General features: G+C 30.5%; 2 protein-coding genes across 2 annotated transcripts; both read left to right on the forward strand.

The window, feature by feature from the left end:
* Nucleotides 1-6,068: 6,068 nt before the first annotated feature.
* LOC108559248 (tyrosine-protein phosphatase non-receptor type 13-like) lies at nucleotides 6,069-18,196 on the forward strand. Its single transcript, XM_017916462.1, has 8 exons — nucleotides 6,069-6,344; nucleotides 8,332-8,484; nucleotides 14,899-15,047; nucleotides 15,107-15,608; nucleotides 15,667-16,197; nucleotides 16,562-16,800; nucleotides 16,863-17,362; nucleotides 17,432-18,196. The coding sequence occupies exons 1-8, from the start codon at nucleotides 6,069-6,071 to the stop codon at nucleotides 18,178-18,180; spliced, it is 3,099 nt and encodes a 1,032-aa protein (XP_017771951.1). The 3' UTR covers nucleotides 18,181-18,196.
* Nucleotides 18,197-18,211: 15 nt separating this feature from the next.
* Nucleotides 18,212-18,731, forward strand: LOC108559265. Its single transcript, XM_017916486.1, has one exon. It carries the CDS (start codon nucleotides 18,230-18,232, stop codon nucleotides 18,545-18,547), a length of 318 nt encoding a protein of 105 aa, XP_017771975.1. The 5' UTR covers nucleotides 18,212-18,229; the 3' UTR covers nucleotides 18,548-18,731.
* Nucleotides 18,732-25,247: the final 6,516 nt, after the last annotated feature.

The raw sequence follows: 25,247 nt of genomic DNA on the forward strand, positions 1-25,247 counted from the left end.
CTAAAATGATTATTTGTCCAATCCATAAAACGAGGTATTATTGTATATAAAATCAAATTAATTACAAATGTTATTTTTATATTAATATCAAATATGTTAATCTGTAATAAAACAGATTAATAAACGACTTAAATTAGTATTAAATTAAAAAAAAAATGTTTTCATTTTATAAACAATTACAACTTAAAAAACACTTTTCATGAATCCAGAAGATTTAATTTAACAGCTAGACAAATTTAGGGGATAGTACGAATAAAATATATTATCAAGTTTGAATTTTGAATATTTTATTCAGTGATGTCAGGTAAATTAAATTTTAGTATCAGCAATTAGAAACACCTTGTTCTTTGGGAACGAGACATCCTTCACACCACTTCTTATTACGTCACTGGTAACCTACGTCACTGGTAATTTTAAAATTAATATTCCGGAATAAAAGGAAAGTTTTAAGTCTATTAACTTTGCTCGCACATGGACTCATCCCATTCTAGTTACGCCACTGGTTTATCACCTACATATAGCCTAACATTTCCAGGAATTATAAAATCAATTTTCTGAAAAAAATGGAAACTTTTAATGACTTTTTAATGACACCATTGATTTGTCTTGTAAATTTAACCAGGGATTTACAGCAAATTTGGAAATAATTTTCTAAGAAAAATATAAGAAATTTTGCTTGCAAGCATGTCCATCTACTTTTTGCAACACTACACATTTACTTCCTAAATTTAAACAGGAATTTCCGGGATATTTTTTAACTTTAACGCTTGTATCGTACTTCTTGTATCCTTTTTTGCATCGAAGAATACAAAAAAATCTTAGAATTTTAGACTAAAATCTTGTGTTAATCTATATTAATTTGTTTATGTCAAAATAGACTAAGGAATAACTTTAGTGAGTTATTTTTTGTTTGATTCTTTTTCTATATTATGAAAAAATATAGTAATAAATATATTTTATTTCATCATTTGCTTTCTATTAATAATAATATTTTTACACAGAAGTTTATATTGTTTAATAATTACATGAATTTAAGTCACATGAGTTGATTATCGATTAATTAAGATAATGAAGTAATAACATTGTCTATTGCATATTAACTTTGACAGAGATATAGACTTTCTACAATGCACAAAAATCATACCAAATCACTAATTTCCTAATATTGCAAGTGCAAAATCTCCAAACTAATTTCAATTATCTTAAGACAAATCTGATTTGGAAATTCAAATTGCAATTAGTCAATTATCTAAATTTGCATACTGAAACTATTATGTTACAGTATATTAATGCAAGATCATTATTTTGTACAAAAGTCATAATGATAATACAGGAATAATCAATTTCACTAATTCACAAAAAAAAGACACTCATTTTTTTAAATTTATTGATAGATTGCTTTAACATTTAGTTTGTTTTGAATTTTTCAATTCATGGTACACTGAATCCGCACTGATCGAAACGCACTAGGCGAGATATTGCTGTACATATAGCAATACCTCGCCTAATATAATTGAACATTTATTTATTAATATCCGTATAAATTGTTAAGAAAATAGCAAGGAATGGTTTCTATCACAAACTAAACAAAAGTAAGTTATTTTTTCATTTATTAAAACAATTACTTATTATATAAAACAGTAAATATTGCTGAAATGTTCACAATAATAGCTTATACCAAACAATTCAAACGTTAACGGACAAATTAGTATTCAACTAAATATTCAGATATTCAATACAGCCTTATGAACCACCCATTCTATTGTAGTATCAAAGATCCTGTCCGATACAAACTTAGTCGTATTCACGAGATTAAGTATTATTAGTTGTGGTTCTGTTTGCATTCTCATCGTCCTCCGTTTGGAGTTTTCGTCCCTAGGCATTAACTTTGACGCGTAGCTCCTGAATTCTCAATCCATCGAAGATCTACATGAATTTGTGTTTTAGTTCGAGCTATGCATATTTCATGAAGAACTTTTCCGATTCTGTTATTGAATATTAATATTCCTTTTGTATATTTCTTTAATATTTATATATATTAATGACTATATAAATAATACATTCATATCTGAAAGTTTATAAATCTGAATGTTAAAAAATAAACAGTTTCTACGAAATTATTAAAACAATACTTTGTGTACGGTAGAATTTAAAAAACAATGTTCTCTGGAAGCGGGAAATTTAAAAAGATGTGAATTTTGAAAAAAAAAACTAAGAAATTTTATAAAATAAAAAATAGCTGCCAATTTATTTATTTTTAATATTATTATTGCAAATACAGTATTCTTTGCATTATTCACTATAATACGTTTTGAAAATATCTAAATTTTAATTCAACAAAAATAAAAATAGATGCTAAAAAATAATATATTTTTTATATATACATGATCACATTTTTGTTGTTAATACAGTCAATAATCTTTTTGTTGTTTATTTTTATACGGTTTTACAGTCCTCGATTAGTACGGTTTCAAATAGTGCAAGATATACGTATAACGTGGGTAATGTGTTCCGAAATATCAAAATCGTTTAATATATTTAAAATAATGTAAGATTTACTGAAATGTTTGAGGAAAATATTTAAAAATGAGTTTATTAACTTAATTAATGCATGTATATTTTTACAATCATTATTTTATATAAAAATTGTGAAATATACATTTTTTTGTTAACAAAAATCTGTAAATCATACAAATTCAATAGTATACAGCTATATCGCTTAAAATTAAATTAATTTGCTATAAATTCTCAAATTAATATCAATGGATATTGCGAGATGCAGGTGGATGTAGTTTGGACATTCAGAACTTCGTATAATATAGCCCACCATTCTAATTCAGCTAACATTAATAGCGAATTCAGCTAATTCATTCGAGCTTTCCGCATTATTGGAGTTCTATATCTGTTACAGGTTTGAAACTTGACAGGAAAATACGTTCAATGATAGAGAGATAGAGATACTAATAATTATTATCAATAAATACAAGGTCTCCCAGAACTGTTTGAATTATTATGATTTCATTTTTTTTCACATATAATTAATATTTAAATTGCAACAGAATCTATATAAAATATATAACTTTTCTCTCTACTACAAATGTTTAAAATTATTACCATTCTGATAACTTTTTGCTATTGATTCATAAACTTCAGCAAACATTTCATTCGGTATTGTAGCCCATTCTTACTCAATGTATGCTTTTAATCTTACCAGTGTTGTCAGTTTTCTGGCTTAGATTTTATAATTAAGATATCTCCACTAGAAAAAGTCTAGCCAGGTCTGGAGAACAGGCAGGGTATTTCATAGAACAGGATGCACTGTTCACATTTTTAAAAGTACCATTTGCAAAATTGTTTTCTTCGATCCGGATCATCTTCGTTGATGATGGTACTTGCTCATCATTGGAATGTTCCTTTTTCATTTACAACGATGGACATCTAATTTTGAATGTTTCGCAATAAATTTCTAGAACTCTTTATTAGCTGGTGAAGCTCGTTGATGTTCTTGATCTTCCAGAACGTTGCCTATGAACATCTTGAACAGTTCCATTTCTTTCAAAGTTATCTTTTATTCGATTCAGTCTGTCTGAAACTCTGAAACTATTTTCTTTGTACTTCTGCTACATTTTCATACTTCCAAAAACATTTTAAAATAAATTTTCATTTTTCAAAAGTTAATTTCTTCCAAAAAAAGAAAAATGAAAAAGTTATAAAAAATTAAACAGTGTATATGATAATTTTCATATATATTAAATAAATTAAAAAATACAAATATTGAAGAACTTTCAATTAATTCGGTCGAAATGAATCGATAAAGATTTTCATATAAATATAACTTTTTGATGAAAGTTTTCCTATTCAAGAATAAACGACTATTGATATCTATACATTTGCACAATGATTATTTAATGATACAATATTAATTAAAATTACAATTCAACATTATGAAATAATTAAATAATGGATAACATATAGATTGGAAATCAGAATTTCATTTGTTGATAAAACATTGCTTTTTGATGGGAAAAATACCGTTCAAGCGAAGCAAAACTAGATGTTATTTATTCTCGGAAAACGGATTAAATATTGGAGAAAAAATCGTTTAGGAAATAATGTTTATATTCAGAATAGAAGATATTTAATAAAGTAGATAAATTGAAAAAAAAGTAAATAATAATTATTTTTGTATAGAAAAAAAGGGATTTTACGTATTATATCTCAAGAATATATTATTTAAAAATGATCTTTTTCTTACATATTGTTTTTTTCTTATTGCATTGTATTTGAACTGGATATTACTATTATGATAAAATTAATATATTGCTTTTGTAATATAAGCAACAAAGTTAAATGTGGCTGCAACGGGTTTAAACAGATCTATCTGCTTGTAGGAGATAATGAACAGGAAACTTTGTAACTGGTATACACTTTCCTAAATAAATCTCTCAACCGGCGACTCCACAAAGCTTATAGAGTTTGTGCCAAACACGACCAAAACTAATAAAAACAAACTGCTTACACGCTCACTGCGATTTGATACACTTCAAGTATTACAGATTAATGTCATTTATTCCAGATTTTCTATCAAGTAAAATATCATATACATATTCAATATTATTATCATTTTCTGTAATTATCTTCGATTAAAATAATTGTTTTTATTTAAAATACTTTTTTTAAGGCATAACATTTTTTTTTTTTAATAAATTTAACAAAAATAAATACTTACATCTTGTTGTATATACAGTGGAATCTCGCCTAACAAACGTAACCCGCTCCAGAATCTTACTCGTTAGGCAAAACGGTAATGTGAAACATCACTTAAGTAGAGTTTTTTTTTAAAGTTTTACATTACTGAATTCAATGTTCGCCTAATTTTTAAACTGTAATTAGAAATAACAATAAACACATTTAAATTATATATAATAAAAGTAACTGACAAAATATATTATGTACTTAAAGAATTACTTAACCAAAAAGTTATTAGCATAGTTTTATTTTGCTTTAAAATATTTTTTAACAAATCCACTATAAAAATAATAAATAAATGCCAAATAGTAGCATTTTATATTATGAAATTGAAGTGCAGTGAACGTAACTTGTATCGACAACGCAAAAAATGTAAATTGAATATGAGATCGTGGAGTTATTCATACATTTCGCGGTGAATATGAAAACGAAAATCAATTTACAGTGGATGCGCCGGGTTTTTGTTCGTAACGTGCATAATTTAAATAAATGAATCATTTACATCGTGCAATTCCTCGTAAATTTCCATTTTTCTATCGCTTTTGGCAAACATTTAAATACAATGTTTACGTGCTTTTATTGCAATCCAGTGGAAGTCATTTTTCATTTTGTTTTATTGGGAAACAATTAGAACATTTATGATTATATTGTGTAATAATTATTATAATTATGATTTACTCTTCATTTCTTTATGCTTTTGCTATTTTTTAATTATTTTAAATTATTAAACTTGTATTAATCCATAATAGGTTATTATTAATAACCGTTTTGCACATACTACTATATATGAAAAAAATTAGCTGTAATTTAGAAAATCTCAGAAATATTCTAATCATTAGAACATTAATGTTAATATTTATCAGGATTTTTTACTGCGGTTGTGAAATAGGTGAAACAGAACATTAGTTTATCAAAACTTACAAATCTTTTGCGAAAGTATTGGTTAAGCGATTTCTTCCAAGTCCGAACTGTATTTAGAACCATCCGTTAGACATTGTATTTTAGTATGGACAATTATTCCTTGTAACGTAATTTTATACGTTACTACGGACATTTGTTCGAAATTACAAACTTCGATCAGTATAATATTGTAATGACATGAATATTAAATTGGTAATAATAATCTTGACATAATGACATTTAATTACTACTATAAACTATCATCTGATATAATTGAACTGATGAGAAATACTCAATCTGAATGCTGCATTTAGAAATATCTATTGGACCGTTAGACATTGTATTTTAGTATTGACATGTATTCGATAGTACGTATTTTTATACGTTACTACGTACAGTTGTTCCCTATTACATTCATAATGATATTTAATTACTACTATAAACTATCATCTGATATATATAATATTTGTATTAAATTATATGTATCATCATTGTATTCTTTATTTTCAGATGGGGTTTCTGGTGGCTGGTGTATTCCTCTAGTAACACCAAGCAGTCTGCTATTATCAGCAAGAGGTCGTGTCCGTTTCGCACAGAATTTCAACGGAACATCTGTTCCTCCGGCGCATTTATCTGGATACTTGGCTCCCGAATACAGACCGGGGAAGAAATGCTCGGATACAGAGGCGGAGAAGGTATATTTTTATATATATCTTTTTTTGTTATGTGTTTTGCTATTGCTGTTGCCTTTCCTTTCATCGCTGTAAAAAGAAAATTAAGAGAAAGTTCAGCGAGAGCATATAAGTGCAGTTCATTTTTCAACGCTCGACGGGACTTGTTGCTCTCTCATCTTACTCCCCACTGAGATTGAACTGTATTATAAGACAACATAAAGCGGAAAAATAAAAACAGGATGCGATCATTTTGATCCTTGAGAATCTCAGCGTGGGATAAGAAGTAATATCAATTTATAGTGTTTTCGGCAAACTGGATTTATTAAATATTCATAAATAATTATAATTACAGAAACACCTCGCATAGTACGTGTAATCGGTTCCAATAATATCTCGAACTATTTAAAAACACACTAAAAAAATAAACCTTTGACTGTAAAATGAAAAAAAAAACGATAATTTATGTATCAAAAATAGATTTCTATACTATTTGTCCTATTTGATCGGTTAACGAACATAATCTGTGAAAAGACCAATTGTCCGTTAATCCATTTAATATCTCTATCCCAAAGGTAACGTCAATCGATTGGTGAAGTATTGATTATAAGAACATGAGTTTGTCCAAACATACAAATCTTTTGCGTTTGTTAAGCGATTTGTTCCAAATCCGATCTGGTTGTTAAGCGAATACTCACTGTATTTTTATTTTAATCAATCAATATTTAGTTTCTTTTAAAACATTTAAATCGAAATATTTTGAATCAAGACTAAAATCGAATAAAAAGTAAAAAACATAGATTACATTTCCAAACAATTAACAACAGTCTAACAGAAATATAATAATATTAAAATTTTATTTAATACAAAATGCATGCAATTTTAAATTACCTATATTGAAAAATATTTTATTCAATATAGTTATTTATATCCATATTATCAATAATATTATGTTCAGTTATATTTTTTCTAATTAAAATCAAGTTTATAATAAAACGTATATATTTATAGTGATTTTAAACTAAAAATATATTCTCAGATGCGAATTTTAATAATTAAAGAATATATTATAATATTAATATTTTTACAATAATTCCATTTAATACTCTAAAATCGAATTATCTGTTACTATCTTCACTGTAATTTTTAATAGTAAAATTAATGAAGAAAAATATTTTTGAAAGATAATTGATGTTGAAACTGTTAGAAGAAAATCCAATTATCTTTAATAAGTTTTTGAAACTAGTCATATAAACGAATTGAATATTACTCTGTTTATAACCGTTTACACTGCTAATATTCAACACATTTTTTGTAGTTATTTAAAAAAAGAACCTACTCATTTAAATTGATAACAAAATCACATAGTTATGTCGAATGGTAAAAAAAGTTGCGTCATATTTTTCTATATTTAAATCATGGAAATCTTTAACAATGTATTCTTGTAAAGAAAAAATCGATTAAAAAAATAGTTGGTTTAAGCTTACAAATTTAACGTAGAAATCGAAGGATTACCATAGGATTACAAAATAGTGTTGATATGAATAGCAAGTATTTTTTGTTCTTGTAAATTGAAATTCATTATATGGGGATTTCATGTAAAGTCTATTGTATTAATTAATTTTGGTTCGATAAAGTCCATTTAGTCCCAATGGAAATGAAATAGAAGAACAGGAAGGAATATAGTAGCAGAGGGCGCTGTGCAGCGAATGGAAAGGCAATGAAAATGAAAATAGGAAGTGAGCGAGATTGGAGAGTAAATTGGAGCGGTTTTCATTTAGTTGCTGTGCGGTTCTCGTCGGGGCAAATAAAATTATCATTTTAATTAAGTTTAATTGTGGCGTAATGTCGTAGCCCATTCAAATTGGGACTGGAAGTGCTAATATTCAAATGTTGCGCTGTAACTTAAGCAGTAATTGTTTTTTGCGGTGAAAATCCGTGTTCAATTCTACTTTTGTGCATTAACTTTTTTTCTTTTGCTTGATTGTTTTCGCCTTTTTTTTTGTTATAGATGTGGATCTTTGGTTTGGGCGAAGCTCTGAAGAGAGCGACGCTAACGAGCCACGCAGCCACCTCACGTATAAGTGGAGAGCTTTGCCAGGTCTTGGTGGACACGACCCGGCCTCATGCCGCCTCCAGGGCCTCCCTCATGCATCTACTCGACGTAAGTTTAATGCTTTAACGATTCACCCCTAAATGCCCAAACACAAACACCGATCCCAATTAGAATGAATATCGTCGTCGTCATTAAAGAAAATGATGAATGAACTTTGCTTTTGCACATTTATCTCGCTTTAGAACCTTTCATGATTTCTGTGTTTTGTGATTCCTAATGAAAAGCGAAAAATATTCTTTATAATTAAAAACTTAACAAAAATATTGAAATAAAATAATTTCTTATAATTTTATAATTGACGTTCCGCATTTCCATATCATTCAAATTCAAAAATAAAATTATTCAACAAATCTACACATCTACCATTTCTACCACATCTACTATTTGGAACATTTTGAACATTTCTACCACATCTATTGTAGAAAAGTTGCAAATTATTGATTGATTTGCATAAAAAAACACATGTGATTTTAGATTTGTAGTACTTTTTTAATATAATAATAATAATAATATTTATTGAAACAGAAACTTACAAAAAAAAAACTCAATACGATAATATAAATATCATAAATCGAAAAAAAGTCAGCTGCTGCAAAGGGCTTTTTGCCCTACTTTTTTTTTATTTTATAATTACAATTTCTTTATTTTTGTCTGTTGGAAATAAAGTCACAGTCAAAATTTCGAATTTAACTACATTTATTTTTATGAAAGTCAAACATGAAGCCAAGTGAAGTGTGGAGAGGAAGGAAGAAGAAGAAGAAGACATCAACTGTCTTTTAAATACCTGGGTCTCATTTAAATATAAACACATGCATGTATAACGTTTTCATTTACCAAGTATATTTACTTTATGGCATCAGTTTAATGAAATTTTGCCACTTTTAATTTAAAAGTTGATGATTAAAAACAATATATAATAGTCCACATATAATCAACATAAAATGTGTATCGAAATGTGATTACAACTATATATTATTGTATAAGTTTACATTTAACTATAAGAGAGTAATACTTTTAAACATCATGCGTAATGTATAAATATTATGTACAGCATATTTTCATTAATGGAAGCACAATGCGTTGCGTTATTATTTTCATTTCTGCGCTGCCGTTCTATTCATTCCCAACAATAAAGTGATCATACAGAGAAACTTTTTAATTTTCACGTCTACCATACATTACTTACAAAATGCACTGTAGGAATAAAAAATGTTGCAGAAGCTATATTTTTTCAGTCATGTACATGTTTAATTCTTCAAAAAACAATATGTTAATTAATTAAAAATTTGAATTTACGTAATAATGTTTTTTAATAGAATCACTTATCTAAAAGTCGCGAGTAGGGTCCTATCAGCTCTTATAGTTTGTTATAGACCACAATAAAAATAAGGTTAGCAGGTCTAAATATGTCCGTTTCGATTTCCGATTAGTAAATATGAAATATTGTACAGTTTGCAATATTCGTGAAATTTTTAGTCGAAATAATCCAAATGAGTCCTCAAAACGAAGATTAATTTAAAAAAATGAGGAAATTGGTTTGATTCTGAACAATGTCATTCCTTGTATGGGCATTCACTCGAAAATTTTGCAAAACAACAGTAACATTTGAAGAAGCACCTTCCAGCGACATACACAACATCCAACTGACAACTGACACCAACATACTAATCGCAACATTTGTACTTTATAACGAACTAAAAATATTATCACTTTTCAAATAAATAATGTGTCTAATTCAAAAATGAAATCCGGCGATCTTTTTGGAATAGCATCTATGATTTTTTCAATATTTTCTTTATCAATTTGTTTTAAAAATTATAATATGGTATAACTGAAGTATAAATAAAAATTGGATAGTTACAAGCATCGTATCTAAAATCTGATAATGGTTTGTACAAATTCCTGCTGACGTTCGCGGAAATGGAACGACCAAATGATGATATTGTTAGGACGGTTAAATGTTGGATTTTCTCTGATAAATTGTTTTATGTGGGTTGCTCATGGTCCAAAATAATTTCCGTTAACCCAAATCCATGCACACTCGTATCCATTTCACACACACACACTTGTTTAACAGCGTACATTAGATTCACATACACATTCTTGCATTACCACGGACGCAGATGGCCATCCGCAATTAATTAATGCCCGTTGAAGGTGTCCAATTACTCTTGAATTTATCGCGTCGATTTTCCCCGTTTTTGGCATAAATTATTCGCCGCATTGAAAATTATCAACAATACAATACGTTCGATAAATCTGTAAATGGTAATAATAATAATAATAACTGTAGTACTGTGGCCTCTTGCAACAAGTTATCCTGGCTACAACCTCCGATTCAACTTTGGCGAAGAGCGAGTGGGAGAGATGAAGGGAGATTGGGTGGCGGCAGTTTTCGAAATGGCCATAAATCGCAACACGCCCTTACCAACCGCCTCCACCGTGGGGGGCAGAAAATCAATACCGTAATCCACCGCCAACTTTCTTGTCAAGCCTTAATCACTTTTGACATTCCGAACTATGTCTAATATAAATGCGTATGAATTGTTCCAAAATAATCGTCGACAAACTTCTCCGGAGACTTCAAACCATTACGTCCCCAAAGTTTAGTGTTACGCAAATTTTCCTGCAGCTTTAATTAAATTCTAATTAATTGAACGGAACAAGATCACTTTAAGAAGTAATAAGTATTTCGAGAAGTTTCGCGAAACTATTTTCGCTAACGATCAGCAGTTTACGTCCGCACTCTATATAATGAACACATTTCACACAGTATGGCGTTTCGTTTTGTTAAATCCTTATACGCGTCAAATTGAATTATCAGCAGTAATAATATCCGCTAATACTTGGTGTCTGCAACTTTTGAACTGTTGCGGAATAGTTTTAGAGGATGGAGCTCTCTGCCGCAGCTGCTAAGCCGCTTAAAACAAATTTTGGACGGTTTAAAGGTTTACATTTTGTGTCAATTACATTTAAGCTTAAGTCATGATATCGTCAACAATTCGGGGATTTTCATTAACTTTGCATTGGAAATCGATAGATTCCCTTGATTGGAGTGAGGTCGACGAAGACAATGCTTTCTGCAGCGAAGTTTCCTCTAATCGATAACTTTGGAAAGTCTTTCCTCCAGTAATTTGCTACACAGTTTGATTAATATGCAGAGAATGCATCGATTTTCTTATTACATTTTAATGATGTATCACAAAGATGCATTTTATTATTACAAAAATTAATTAAAAACGTATAATCAATTTGAAAACTGATATATTCAAGTAAAACATAACTAAATACAATTATATTTTCAATATTCTATCATTAATTTAAATCAATTATGAATTTTTATTTGACTTCTGACAAAAAATATTTCATGAAGTTGCTGAAATGCTTTTTATAATTCAATATTTAATCATCACATCATAACCTAAACCTAACTTAACCTAAATAATGTAGTTAAAATAAATCATTACTTATGTACAATAATTGTAGAACCAAACAATTGAAAGATTTATAATTTTCTATTTGTGTGAAAAATTGAATTACAAATGAATGCTAAATAAAAATAAAACAATTGAGACAAAACTATAAAGAGTTAAATACAATTATTAACACTATTCCATTGATCCATTTTTAAAGTCAAGAATAAAACATTACAAAAGAAGAAAAGTTTTACTCAAATTATTATAATTTAACGATCAATATATTAAAGGTATTTTTGATGGACACAAAATTGAACACATTGGACAACATACAAAAAAATATTTAATAAATTTCAATATGTGTAAACTGCAAAAAAATATAAGAAAAATAAAAATACAATTTTATTTTATATTACATTAAATTGCAAATATTTTTCACATTATTATTGGTTCCTAATTTGGACAAAAGTTTTTATTAAAATTTCCAATATTTTTTGTATGATTTTCAACTTATTCAAACTGCTTTACTATATAAGTGATTATATAATATTATTAAAATAAACTACCAGATATAATGAGACAGTAATAATATAAGATATATATATATCTCATTTAAAATAATTACGTTCATTTATATAACGATCGTTTCGAGTAAGTAAACTTTTCCTCAAATGGGCAAAGTTTTCTTTAGATAATAAGAAAAAAAATCTGAACTTGAAACTCGAGGTTTCTTTCCACATCTCATTTAACGTTCAGTTTCATGTAATAATATTATTACTACCTAAAATTATTTTTTTACTATTATTACTATAACAACGGCAATTAATTACGTTTTATTATACACTTATAAATTTCCTCTTTCCTAATTAAACTCGGAAAACATATTTACGAGAATCGTTGGATCAACGAATCGTCAAGAGGCGGAATGTGAGATTTTAATTAAAATTTGAATAAAAATTAATTAAACTAGCCACCGTTAATGGCTTCAGATGAAATATGCGCAAATTTTCTAGTCGACGCTTCAAGGTGGAAAAAAAAAGAAAATGGGAAAAAAAAATAAAAATAGTACGTAGGAACAGAATGAAATAAAGGAGAAGTGGAGAAATAGGATTTTCGCGAAAGCATAAATTCGTTCCGCAATATTTCATGCATTCTGTTCTGGCCGATTTCTTCCGCAATAAAATTTATGGATAATAAAGCTGCACGATATAATTTATCGCCCATCGGGAACGACGATTCAATACTGTATAGTTGGAGGTGGATGAGGAAAGAAAAAGAACATCTACCAGATGATACTAATATATTATTTTTTCTCGGTTAATCATAAATAACAACATTAAATATTTTTTGATGATTTATTACCTTTGATAGCGCAGATATATTTATCAACAGATTTATTTTCAATAAATTTCATTCAAATTTATTACTAATATATTATCAATATATTTTTGTCAGTTTCTTGTTAAATTTATAGTAAAAACCTTTGTGGCAATATTTTAAGTTGATTGGAATACAAACATTCTAGAATGGATAGTAGATTATTTTAAATACTGGAAAATTTCGAGTATAATACGTACAGTTTTACACATTTTAATTCAAAAAAAATCTCCAGTATAATGTGCACAATTTCTAATAATTTCAACCTGTAATTATCAAAGGTGCATTAGATTATTATAAATACTGTAAAATTCGATAAACTTTAAACTGTAAAATACTTTCAATGCACAATTCAACGCACAATTTGTATCAATTTTAACGAAAATGTGTTGGTTTTACAAATTAAACATGAATTTACTGCTAAGTCATATATAAATTATGTTATAATATACACAATACATATTTAAATATTAAATAATACGAAAATTGTAACATATACTGAGGATATGAGCTTCGAATGAGAATTCAACATGGCTCAAGGAAACTCAAATTAGACCGAAACTATATCACTGTGTATTCATTTTATTTTGAAGTCTGTTTAAAGTAATTCAGTTATAAGTATATAAACTTTAAATAAATATCATTTCCTAATAAAAGATAATAAATTTAAATATATATGTATATATATATATAAATTTATATATCATAAGTTGTAATAATTGAAACTTTAGAAGAAAGAATTAATTAATTTTATTTGGAAAATAAAGAATAGATTTATATTTCTAATTATTTTGAAGTTAATTAAGTTGCAACCACTACGCTGCACTTGTCATTAATTATGCAGTCTGAATAAGACTATAAATCATAAATAGAACTATAATAATTTATCGACAATCGTTGTGACAATTGATGAGATAACTCATAACACAATTAATGATTCACTAAAGGATATTAACAATATGCCTTCCTCTTTAGTTTCTATATAGTCACTAATTATGTTATTTTTAAAAGAAATTATGGAAGAAAATTATATCCTCAAAGTTTGGGAAAAAAGTTGTGCAAACAATGTGCTAGTTATTTAAAGAACAATGGTTAAACGTTCGTGTTACTGATTCAATTAACTACATTAATAAAGAAATGTGAACTAATTACTTTCATAAATCAGTACTGGAATGCGTTTATGCAAAGATGTTTCTCTAATTGGAATTAGATTTAATATGACGATGAAAGGAGCTTATCGCTTCGTGCGATTTTTTTTTAAATTTTGGTAAGTTCCTCAAATTTGAATACTTAAAAGGGAATAAGTTTTAATTGGGGTCGTTTATAATCTCTGGATGATACGCGACGTGGAAGGGTCGCGAGATTTAGGTCGTTTGGGGGATAAATGTATGTATGTATGATAACGATCTTTCAGCTTCGTGCTGTCTATCGGAGTCTCCCATTCTACACCTCCTCATCCTCCTCCACCTCCATGTGTTTGGACATGTGTGGGCGGGTGGCCGTGTTAGAATATGCATGCAAAAGGTCCGATGATTTACGAGCAGCACGTTTGGCACGGGATAACAACGGCACAAAAGGTTTTCATTCCGAACAGAACACACACACAATATGCAGATGTATTAGATTATCGTCACCAGATCATAAATTATACTTTATATTGTCCGTACAGGTGATCTCGGAATACTGCAGACGCAGGCAGCAGAACCGGCCGTTCTCTCACATAATCATGGATCTTCATCAGGAAGCGCTGGCCTCGCTGGAGGAGGCGGCTTGGGGTCCGCCGGCGATGCCAGAACTTCGACCTCTAACCAGAAACAGGTTCACCGAATTTAATTATCAATTAGACGTTCGATATTTAATTATCGTGTTATTTGCAGTTCGGATCTGAATAATACAGGAGCCCCCAGACGATGGATGAACTTGCGATCACCCACTGCCCACAAACTGACTCGAGAAGCAAGCACCAGCATGGAGAACCTCTCGAGCCCCGCCGCATGCACAACCATCGTGAAACAGAGGCCGAAATCTGTTTGCGTTCCCGACGGATTACCGTTCGATTTCCAGGACCCCAGTTTCAATTTGCCGACACCTACTAAATATGGAAAGGGGGGGCTTGGAAGGAGGCCGAGGATGCGACGGAATCCGGTCCAAAGGGCCGCTTCGAGACTGTACAGGGCCGAAGCTCCGAAGATCCAGAGCAACTCAAGGGATTGCGTGGGGCCCGAGTTCGTGGTGCGAGCAGCTCTACCCAAGAAGGAGTTCGTAATGGATGATATAAAGGGTAGTTGCCGAAGGAGCGTCACTGTGATACTATTGAACGGGCAAAAGGTCGACGTCGTTTGTAACCCAAATACAACGACGGCCGGTCAATTGTTCGAGGTAAATTGTTTAATCGAATTGGAAATGCTCACAACTTGCTAATTTGCGTTAATTGCAGTTTGTAATTCAAAAGGAGCACATCGAAGAAAACTTCATGCTTGGTCTGTCCGCTCTGATGGCAGGCGACTTTGTGTTCCTGCCATCGGACACGAGACTTTGCAAAGTAGCAACGATCAACTCGACGACGGCTTCAATGACCCTCTTCATGCGAGTGCGATTCTTCCTGCCGAGCTTGAGGGGAGTACGGGGATCTCAGGCGAGACATCTGTTGTACTTGCAATTGAGGCGTTCGATCCTCGAACATCAATTGCCCTGCACCTACGATCAGCTCGTCGAACTGAATGGCCTCGCCCTGCAGGCGGAATTCGGTGATTACAACGAAAGAGAACACGGCGCCAGGGATTACTTCCTGTTGGAACATTACGCACCGGAAACTGTTTGCGCCGACGATGATGGTTATTTACGCCGAGAGCTAATCAAAGCCCATCGCTTCAAATATGGATTGGATGCTGATAAAGCGGAAGAGGATTTCATTATACTCGCGCAGAACTTACCACACTACGGAGGACACTTTTACACCGCCATTTGGGTAAATATATTTTCCATCTTCTTTCATTTTATATTATATATACACAGAGACGGATGGTGAAAATAAAAAACAAGTGGGACAGAGACTAAAAACGTATCCTATTTCTAAATACTATATTATTTTGCATATACTGATATCGCTCATTTAACACGGTTTTCTTCTAAATCTATTCCAATCACATTCCATTCCATTTTATATATACATAAAGTAGGGTACTTACATAGATTGCCATATTAAATGGGTCATTTTACTTGCTAATAAAACATTATAATAACAAAGGACAAGTGTCTGCATCTTAGCTGTCACGTAAAGATGCGAATCTTAATATTTACTTGCATGCATTCTAAAGTATTTTCCGTTTCAGGTCCTTAAAGACGGCACACACCGAGACGTGTGGTTGTATGTGAGCGCCCAAGGGATCAACTTATACGAGAGACAGCTCTTGCGCAATTCCCAGCGCGGTCCGGTCCTTCAGGACAAGTTCGAGTGGAAGACAATACAAACTTTGTGCTACAGTAAACATTATTTATGCATACTGCCACACGCCGCAAAGATGCACCGATCTCAACTGAAAAAATACAAACTAAAGATGGACCACAAAAAGTAAAATTAATTATTAATCACGTTACGTATATTTTTTAATCTACGAATGTAATCATTTTCAGGAGTTATTTCACGTTTCGTTTGGCTTCGTTACATCATCAGTTCTTCTTGCGCCTTCGGACTGAGTTCACCAGTCTGAACACACTTTCGCAGCAGTTCGGAGTTGCCCTGAAAGACATGAAAAACGAGACCAATTCGCTGTACAAGCTTGAAACACTAACAGGTGGTACCATGCCTGAATTTCGGGTGGAGTTCCGTGAGTCTAACTCGAATTCTAGTTGCGATACTAGAGAGATGACGCAGATGAGACGATCAAAAAGCGTCAGCGATTTCGAGGGTATAGAAGAGTGCCAGAATAAGGAGAACGAAAACCCGGTGGGAAAGGATACTTTAGCGAAAAGACGAGGGGTTAAGATGGGAGTCAGGGCCTTTGGTAATAACAGAGTGTGCAGATCTATGGAAGCCGTGAATGTAATAGAAGATTCCGAGCAGAATTCGCTACAGTCGGTTTCGATTCATTGTAGTTCCACTTCAATCACTCCGGATAAAGTGTGCATTTTAGGTGAGTTTCTAGTGTTATTTTTTTATTTTTCGGTAATTTAATGTTTGCATTATTTATTCTTTTATTCAGAATCCAGCAATCAGTTTCTCCCGAACTTTCAAGAGACATTGAGCGATACTTTAATGGAGAAGTTGAATTGCATATCGTTCGCCGATGAGAGGTTGCTGAGGTCCGTTTCGATTGAGAAGGATTGCCGAGGGAGTTTGGGAATGCAAATCACGGAAGGATCTGATGGAAAAGTTTACGTGCAGTCGGTTTTGTTAGGGGGGCCGTCGTATATGGCTGGTTGCATACAATCAGGGGATCAAATCGTTGCCGTGGACGGCAAGAACTTGCTCAGTTTGAAGTACGATGATGCGCTGGCCCTTCTGAAGACCACAGGGAAAAGAGTCGAATTCATCTTGTCACAATTGCCGAAGAGCAAGGTCGATTTGAGAGAGCTGAACGAAACGCACGTGAAGAGCGTGCGTCTTGAAAGAACGATGGAGAAACTGAAGAGATTATCATGCGGGGAGAAGCATCTCACGGAGAGCTGCTATGATGCGTTTAATCACCAGAAACACGATGTTCCATACCAGAAGCACATTAGGTACAGCGAAAGCGAAAGCAAGTCTTGCTCGGACATCAACAGAGCTGTGATCGTCGACATGATTCCGAAGAAGGTGGACGAAGAGGAGGCAATTGCCATCGCGTTACCGAGGAGTTTGGGTTTGAGCAGGAAGTGGAGGGGTCCCGTCAAATATCCCGTGACTCCCATCAAGAGTGCGGTTGAAGATTGCGTTCAGAGCCTGTCAGATGACGAGCAGGTTTTCATTTAATTTATAGAAAAATAAAATAAACTGTCAATGCTCACGACACTTGCACAAAATGGGCTGTGAACGTGAATCTGAGAGGAGACGACGAATGGAAGAGGAATGCGAGTGTCCGGAGGAGGAAGTCCCCAAGAAACGGGGAGGATATAAACCTCCTTCAGGTGATTCTGACCCTCAACCACTCTTTCGGCTACCACATTTTCTCCAAGTGATTGGACCCAAGCACGTGAACGCAGCCAAAGGGTTTATACCAAGTATGCTCTTCTACGGTGTTGCCTCCTTAATAGGCATCATCTACATATGCGACTGGAAGACCGTTCTCCAGTACATGCCGTATTACAATGGCAAATATCCAACCAAGAAAGATGAGTAACGATTCGACCAACAAGAAAAAAAAAAACAGTTCTTTTTTCTTCATAATTTTCGATTTGATTTCTCCATGTAATTATTTGGACTCTAGTGCTTCCGTAGTATAAATGTCAAGTGCCGATAAATTGCAAATATACCCAGAAAATATATTAATCGAGTAAATTTTGAATGACCCATATACATTTATATCAAGGGAAAACAAAAATAAATAGAAAAATTGATATATTTAAATCCGTTAACCAACAAAATTGAAAACTATTACAGGAAATTATGAATAATAATTAAAAAAAGAAACGGACAATACGAAATGTTACGATTAATATTGTTAAATTAAATAACGAATGTAAAGTCATTCAGTATTAAGGAGAAGTTGCCTCTAAAAATTCCAAGGTTTTATTTACTTCTATTTATACACTAATACCTATGTACACCATTTTTTTTAAGGTAAATAGCCTGGCGTGTTTTAAATTGCAAGGCCGCAGTTGCTGACGATCCTCTATTCACCATTTCGTTCCTCTGATTTCCAGTGCACGTCCGACTCCCAAAGCAGCTCAGTTTTTGTGTGTCTGTGTTTTTTTTTTCTCTCCATCCAACATAATTCACCGGCACCGCAAGAAAACAAAACCAAATATTCTCGCTGTTTCTCTCTAATAAATAAATTAAAAAATAAAGAATAAATAAACAAAACTTAAATATAAATACGAATAATTAAGGTAAATCCGCTTTATTTATTTTAAGTTTGTTAATTTAACACGCGTAACGAGTCTTAGATTAGTTGTGATTATACATAATCGACTGATGAGAAAGAAATATATATATATTATATAAATGTAGTAATATGAATGGATTGTTTCGTGAGAATAGAAGATTTTTTTTCTTTCAAATAGGTGTCTTTGTTGATGAGAAAAGGCCATTATTATTGTGTAAAATGTGTGCCTAAAGTAATTGATATTTTATAAATAATGTATACAAGTTGATTGATAATAAATAAATGATAATTAATTAATTAATTACATACATTTCGATTGAATTTGAACGGAACCAACAAACAAAAAAGTATGAAATAAATTAATAAGATTATGCGATGTCTGATAATTAGTTAGATTTGAATTTCCGTGTGCTCTTTGTATATATAAATAAAAGAAAACGCAGATGCGTGTAAGGGAAATATAATTGTTAGCTGTTAAGACTGTAACATGAATGTGTAATTTATTATGATTATGCATTGAAGACTAACGACAAGAAGAATTAAATGCAAGAACGGCATTGTTTTTTTTTTGTTGTTTTATGCAATTGTAATGATGATGCGTACTGCTTCTTGGAGAACAATAAACAAACTAAAGAGATTACGAAATCTGATATTTTAAATAAGTTTCTTTTACCTTCGTCCGTCCTTGAACTTTATTGCACTTAAATTGAATTACTTGTGTTTTAAAATCTTGTATTTTCATTTTTTCAGTGATTATGCTTAACCGGTTGTCAAGTTGTTGGAGTATCTCAAATATTGAAAGCAGGTATTTTATTTTTATTATTTATTTTCTTCTAATATTTCGACTTAAAAGTTGTTAAATATTACGTGAAATTGTAATTGTATGAAACAGTTATCAAATAACTTAACTATTCGATGATTGATGTAAGAATTTAGACATTTAGTTGAAGCAAATTGTTGTTAAGTTTTAAACAAATATATTTGTGCAATAAGGTTTAATTATAACATTTTATATTAAGAAAATATTTACTGTTATTAATTATGTTATCAACAATAAATACGTGTATAGAGAAAATCCTCATGTAACGCGATATTCACATAATCCGTTTTATTTACAAGGCAAAACAAAAAATTCGACTGCAACTTAACATTGTACTCTGCAGTTTACATAGAAATCAATCTCGTTTATATTTATGTATTTTCTTCCATTTTCTTCACTTAACGTGGTTTTCATATAACTCGATATAAATTAATCTAATTTCAAGTTTCCATATTACATCTAATCGCGTTCCTAAGCTATCAATACAATTTTTCCATTTTGTTAATTCCGGCAGCCAATAAGCCTGAAGAATTATTGGTGATAAAATCGCTAAAGTGGTATTTATAGCTTGTTGGAAATTACATATTTTTTTCCTGCAAGAAGTGATCCAATGCTAGGAAACAGTGATAGTCAGTTTTTGTAAGATCTGAGGATTTTGATGGGTAACAGAGATTTTCCAATTCCATTTCTTGTAGCTTAAGTAACGTTATTCGTGCGACTTGTTCAAGTATTGTCCTGCAAGAGGTTTTCTTTATTCATCAAACTTGACTGCTTATTTCATAGCTCCCTCGTCATTACGTCTATTTGGCTACAGTAGATAAAAGCAAACTTCTTAACATGCATAAACCATCTGTCCAGTTTCTTAACCTTACATATTTGTTTCTTATGATTTAATATTGTTGCAATAGTAACGTCAAACCTTATTGATAATTCACGCGTTCTTTAAGGTGAAACAGTTTCCACTGCAGCTTTCACGATGGAACTCATATTCGAATAATACGCGATTTTTTGAGTTATCCATGGTTTAGTCTGCAAAAGGCAATATTACATATAATTACTAAAACATGTCTGCAAGGCTGATAAAGTACCTTTACCATAAAAAAAACTAAGAATTGTTAAAGTAAAGTACCAGAGATATCGAATATCAAAGTTGGTACTTCTTTGATGGGATATATCATAAGAGGGTTGAGTGCAATTTGAAGTCATTCAAATTATTAATTTTGTAGTTGTAAGAATTTAAGTAAACATTCATGTTTGACTTAAAACTTTCTTGGTTCTTAAACCTGAAAATAAAACATAAACTTAGGTTTATAGGTTCACTACTTTAATTAATTAATATCTGCAGTTTCCTTGACATACAATGGAACCCAATGGAACCTCGCATAACGAGCAAAATGAATTGTAAGAAAAATGAGCGACGTTTCGCATAACGATTGCGCGCCTTCTACATCATTTTTAAAACTTGTGTATTTTTTAATATGTTTTACTATACGAGTAAATATCCGGAAATTTCCACTGTAGGTTCCACTGTATTTCTATAAATTGTAATACAACATTTTAAATAACATTGTTGTTAAAAAAGAATGTTTCAGTTTCAGGACTTCATTCAATATATAGCAAGATTTCGTTTAGTATTTTATTATATCTTTCTAGACGAAAACACTAAACGGAACAGCGTTTAAGGAAGTCACATTAGCATATAACAAATTGGTTACTTTAATACTGTAAATAGGTAAATTTACCTATGGTCAATAGGCATTTGTAGCAGTTAACTTTTTATTGCTATTGTATGAAAAGATTTTTTTATATTGTCGGAAAAAGATTGTTATTATTAGGCAAATTTAGAACATTTGTAATCATCCTGTGATGACGAATCAGTTATAATCTAGAAAGTACTAAACGAGGTCTTACTGTAAACATTTTTGAGTCGAAAAATGAAAATGATTATACCAACTTACTAATCTTGTTTATAGTATCATTCTTATAAGTAACAAAGAAAAATCTCTCCTCTCATTATTTTTGATTTATGACTTTTAATTTAAGATCATATTTGAAGACTTTTCTGAGGAATTAGTATATTTCTTTAATTTTGATAATAGTAGTAAATTAACTTTTAAACCAAGTATTTCACCTAAAAAGAGTTATTTTTTTATTATCATATATAAATGATTAAATAAATTATAATTATTATTTTTGTTTTTGTTTGTAATTTAAATGGATTACACTTAATTGTATCTAATAAACAATATTTCCTTCGCTTATAGGTACTGATATATGCAACTCTTTATACAGTATAACATATAGCCTAACTTAACACTTAGTTTTTCAATATTTTCAAGATAAACGGATTAAATTTCACCGGATTAAATTAAAGAACACATAATTGTACATTTTTTAATACTTTTTATATAGATAGCATCAAATTAAATCTAATTTTACATATATAAACAACAGATTTCCTACTAACCCTAATTCAGTTTTTCCCCAAATACTATATAGCTCAATAACGTTCTGTTTGTTTAAACTCTGTAAACAAACTATATAGCTTTTTTTATAGAGCTTTCTCAATTTAATGTCGATAAACCGTTTACTCGTATACTTTTAAATAGGTGTGCATTGGCGTTCGTTCCATAACGTAATAAATTTTGCATTTTCCAGTCACATTCTTTTTTTTACCATTTTATATTATGGATACCATATGGTATGTATAGCGCTGGCTTTCTGTTCTTTAAAACTATTAACGTAGCTTGGACTCCGTTGCAGGAATTATAATATATTCACTTCTATTCATTAAAGTTACGTTTCAAATGAGAAAAAAATGGATAATATTGCAGTGGAATGAAAAATGCATATGGAAAATAATGCGATTCAGATTCCATTTCATATTAGCATAATATCAAAAGAGGTCCAATAAATTGTATACTGGTATTTAGAAATTGTGTTACGACATTATACATATTTGAATGATCATAGAATATATGCATGAATTTATATATGAAAATTACAATATTTTCTGAAATATTTATTGCTTAGTTTGTGATTAAGTTTAATGGACAAGTAAATCAATTATTGGACAATTTACTTAACTAAATATTATTTCAGCATTTTTATTAATATTTGTACTGCAATCTTAGAACACTATCTAAAAATGTTAAGGAATTATTTTTAAACAAATTACGTTTTGATGCAGTATTTATTGATAGAAGATAAGCAAATAGAACAACTACTAAAAATAACAGTAATTTTCAGTTGCCGGTAAACATGCTGGGTAAACATTAATCTTCCGGGTGTTATGATTTTTGGCGCCAAATTTAAGAGCAAATTTAGTAAAGCAACATTTGTGAACTTGTTGGCTTCCGTACAAATATGAAAGTATACGTTTGAGGAAAACACACCAAAATAGTTAGTAATTAATTATCATACATTTATTTTTGTTATATATATGATGGTCCATTAACAATTACTATTTATGGAATTAGTGATGTTTTTGTTTATATCAAAATGATTTTTTCCCCTTATTTTCAGGCCATCTATCTCACATGAGATAATGAACTGGACTGGTGACAATTAAAACAAACGAAATAAAAAAAAGTCAAGGGATTGGTGCAGTAACCAACCTTAACATATTGACTTTAAAGGCACACGCACAATCAAGCCACGCACTCACAAACTACTTATTCTAAAAACGATTTGGTAGGTCTTGGAGCTTGAAACGCTTCAATCTTCGGCGATGGTTCTCTGTGTTAGTCAGCTCCACATGAAGGGGGTTTGGGTGAATATCCAGTCGGTGTTGATAATTAACGCTGAGTTTACTTATCTCTCCCTTTAATAAATATTAAAGACGTGAACAATTTTAATAAGTTATTTTTACAACTTATTTTTTGTTCTGTTTTAAAAATCTATAGTTAATTGATCAGTTAAGAAACGTTAAATACTTGTACAAAGTGATTTGCTAATTTTTTGTCTACATGTACTGAAACACACTTAATGTTTTTTAAAATTATTAATGGAATAACAATTAATTATTTTAAGTATTATTTGATAATAAGCGTTAAGTCAACATGATTTATTTATAGTGTAAATTGCATTTCATAGTTTTTGTACTTATAGATTAAGTTTCATTCTTTGTTGACCTTTTATGTTCAATAATCAACCATATAATCTAATGCATACTTTAAATGCAAAGTAACCAACTTAGACGATCTTCTAATGCTTGAGCACATCGCCATCAATGTGTAATTTTATTCATTTAGGCAATCTTTATAAATGCTAATATTAGTGTTGTGTCTGAGGTATTTTTCAGTAAAAAAATAATTTGACAAGGAAGTTTGGTGTAAGTGCCGAGTAGCAGCAATTGAGGACATAAATTGGATAGTAAGGACAACATAAACAAGCTATGTATACTTAGTACCGATCAAAACTCAACATTTACAGTGTGTTGCTTCTGTAATCACATTATACGCCGTGATTCAAAGAGGTTAGTTATTTATTGAAATCTACCTTCTTAAATATAGTTATTTTTCTGTTTTGAGTGCAATGTTTGCTATGATATTTATATCTTAGTAACTTTAATACTTGATATTTCATTATAAACTAAATTTAAGCAATATATGATAGGTATAGTAATTGGTTAGAAGGAGACACATGCAAAATATGGCAGTGAAGTTAAATTGAAAATTTTAGTAAAACTATGTTAAGTTAACTTTAAATAAATATATATACTTAGTTATTTATTTGTTTCATAGTTTTATACCTTATATACATTCCCTGTTTTATACTGTCTATTTTGTCAATTTTAATATGTTGTCACAATTTTAAATTGGCATGTATAGTCCTAGCATACATATACATAAGTATTAATTAATATGTATCAATAAGCTAATTTAATAATAATAAAAAGAAACTATCAGTTTATTTTATATTTTTTTAAGCTACCTCTTAAAAATATATGTATCGAATTTGAATACTTTTTAACATGTCAGGTAAAGTAGTTTTGCTTCTTTCAGATGGTGTTTATCATTATTCGCACGTGTAGTTGCTTATTTTATTTAAATTCTTGAATTTGGACATATCTCTTTCACAATAAAAATGACATCTTTTATAAAAATTGTCCTCGGTAGTATAGTGGTCAGTATCCCCGCCTGTCACGCGGGAGACCGGGGTTCGATTCCCCGC

Source organism: Nicrophorus vespilloides, unplaced genomic scaffold (genome assembly GCF_001412225.1).
Source record: "Nicrophorus vespilloides isolate i.1.1-1 unplaced genomic scaffold, Nicve_v1.0, whole genome shotgun sequence".
NCBI classification, from domain to species: Eukaryota; Metazoa; Arthropoda; class Insecta; order Coleoptera; family Silphidae; genus Nicrophorus; species Nicrophorus vespilloides.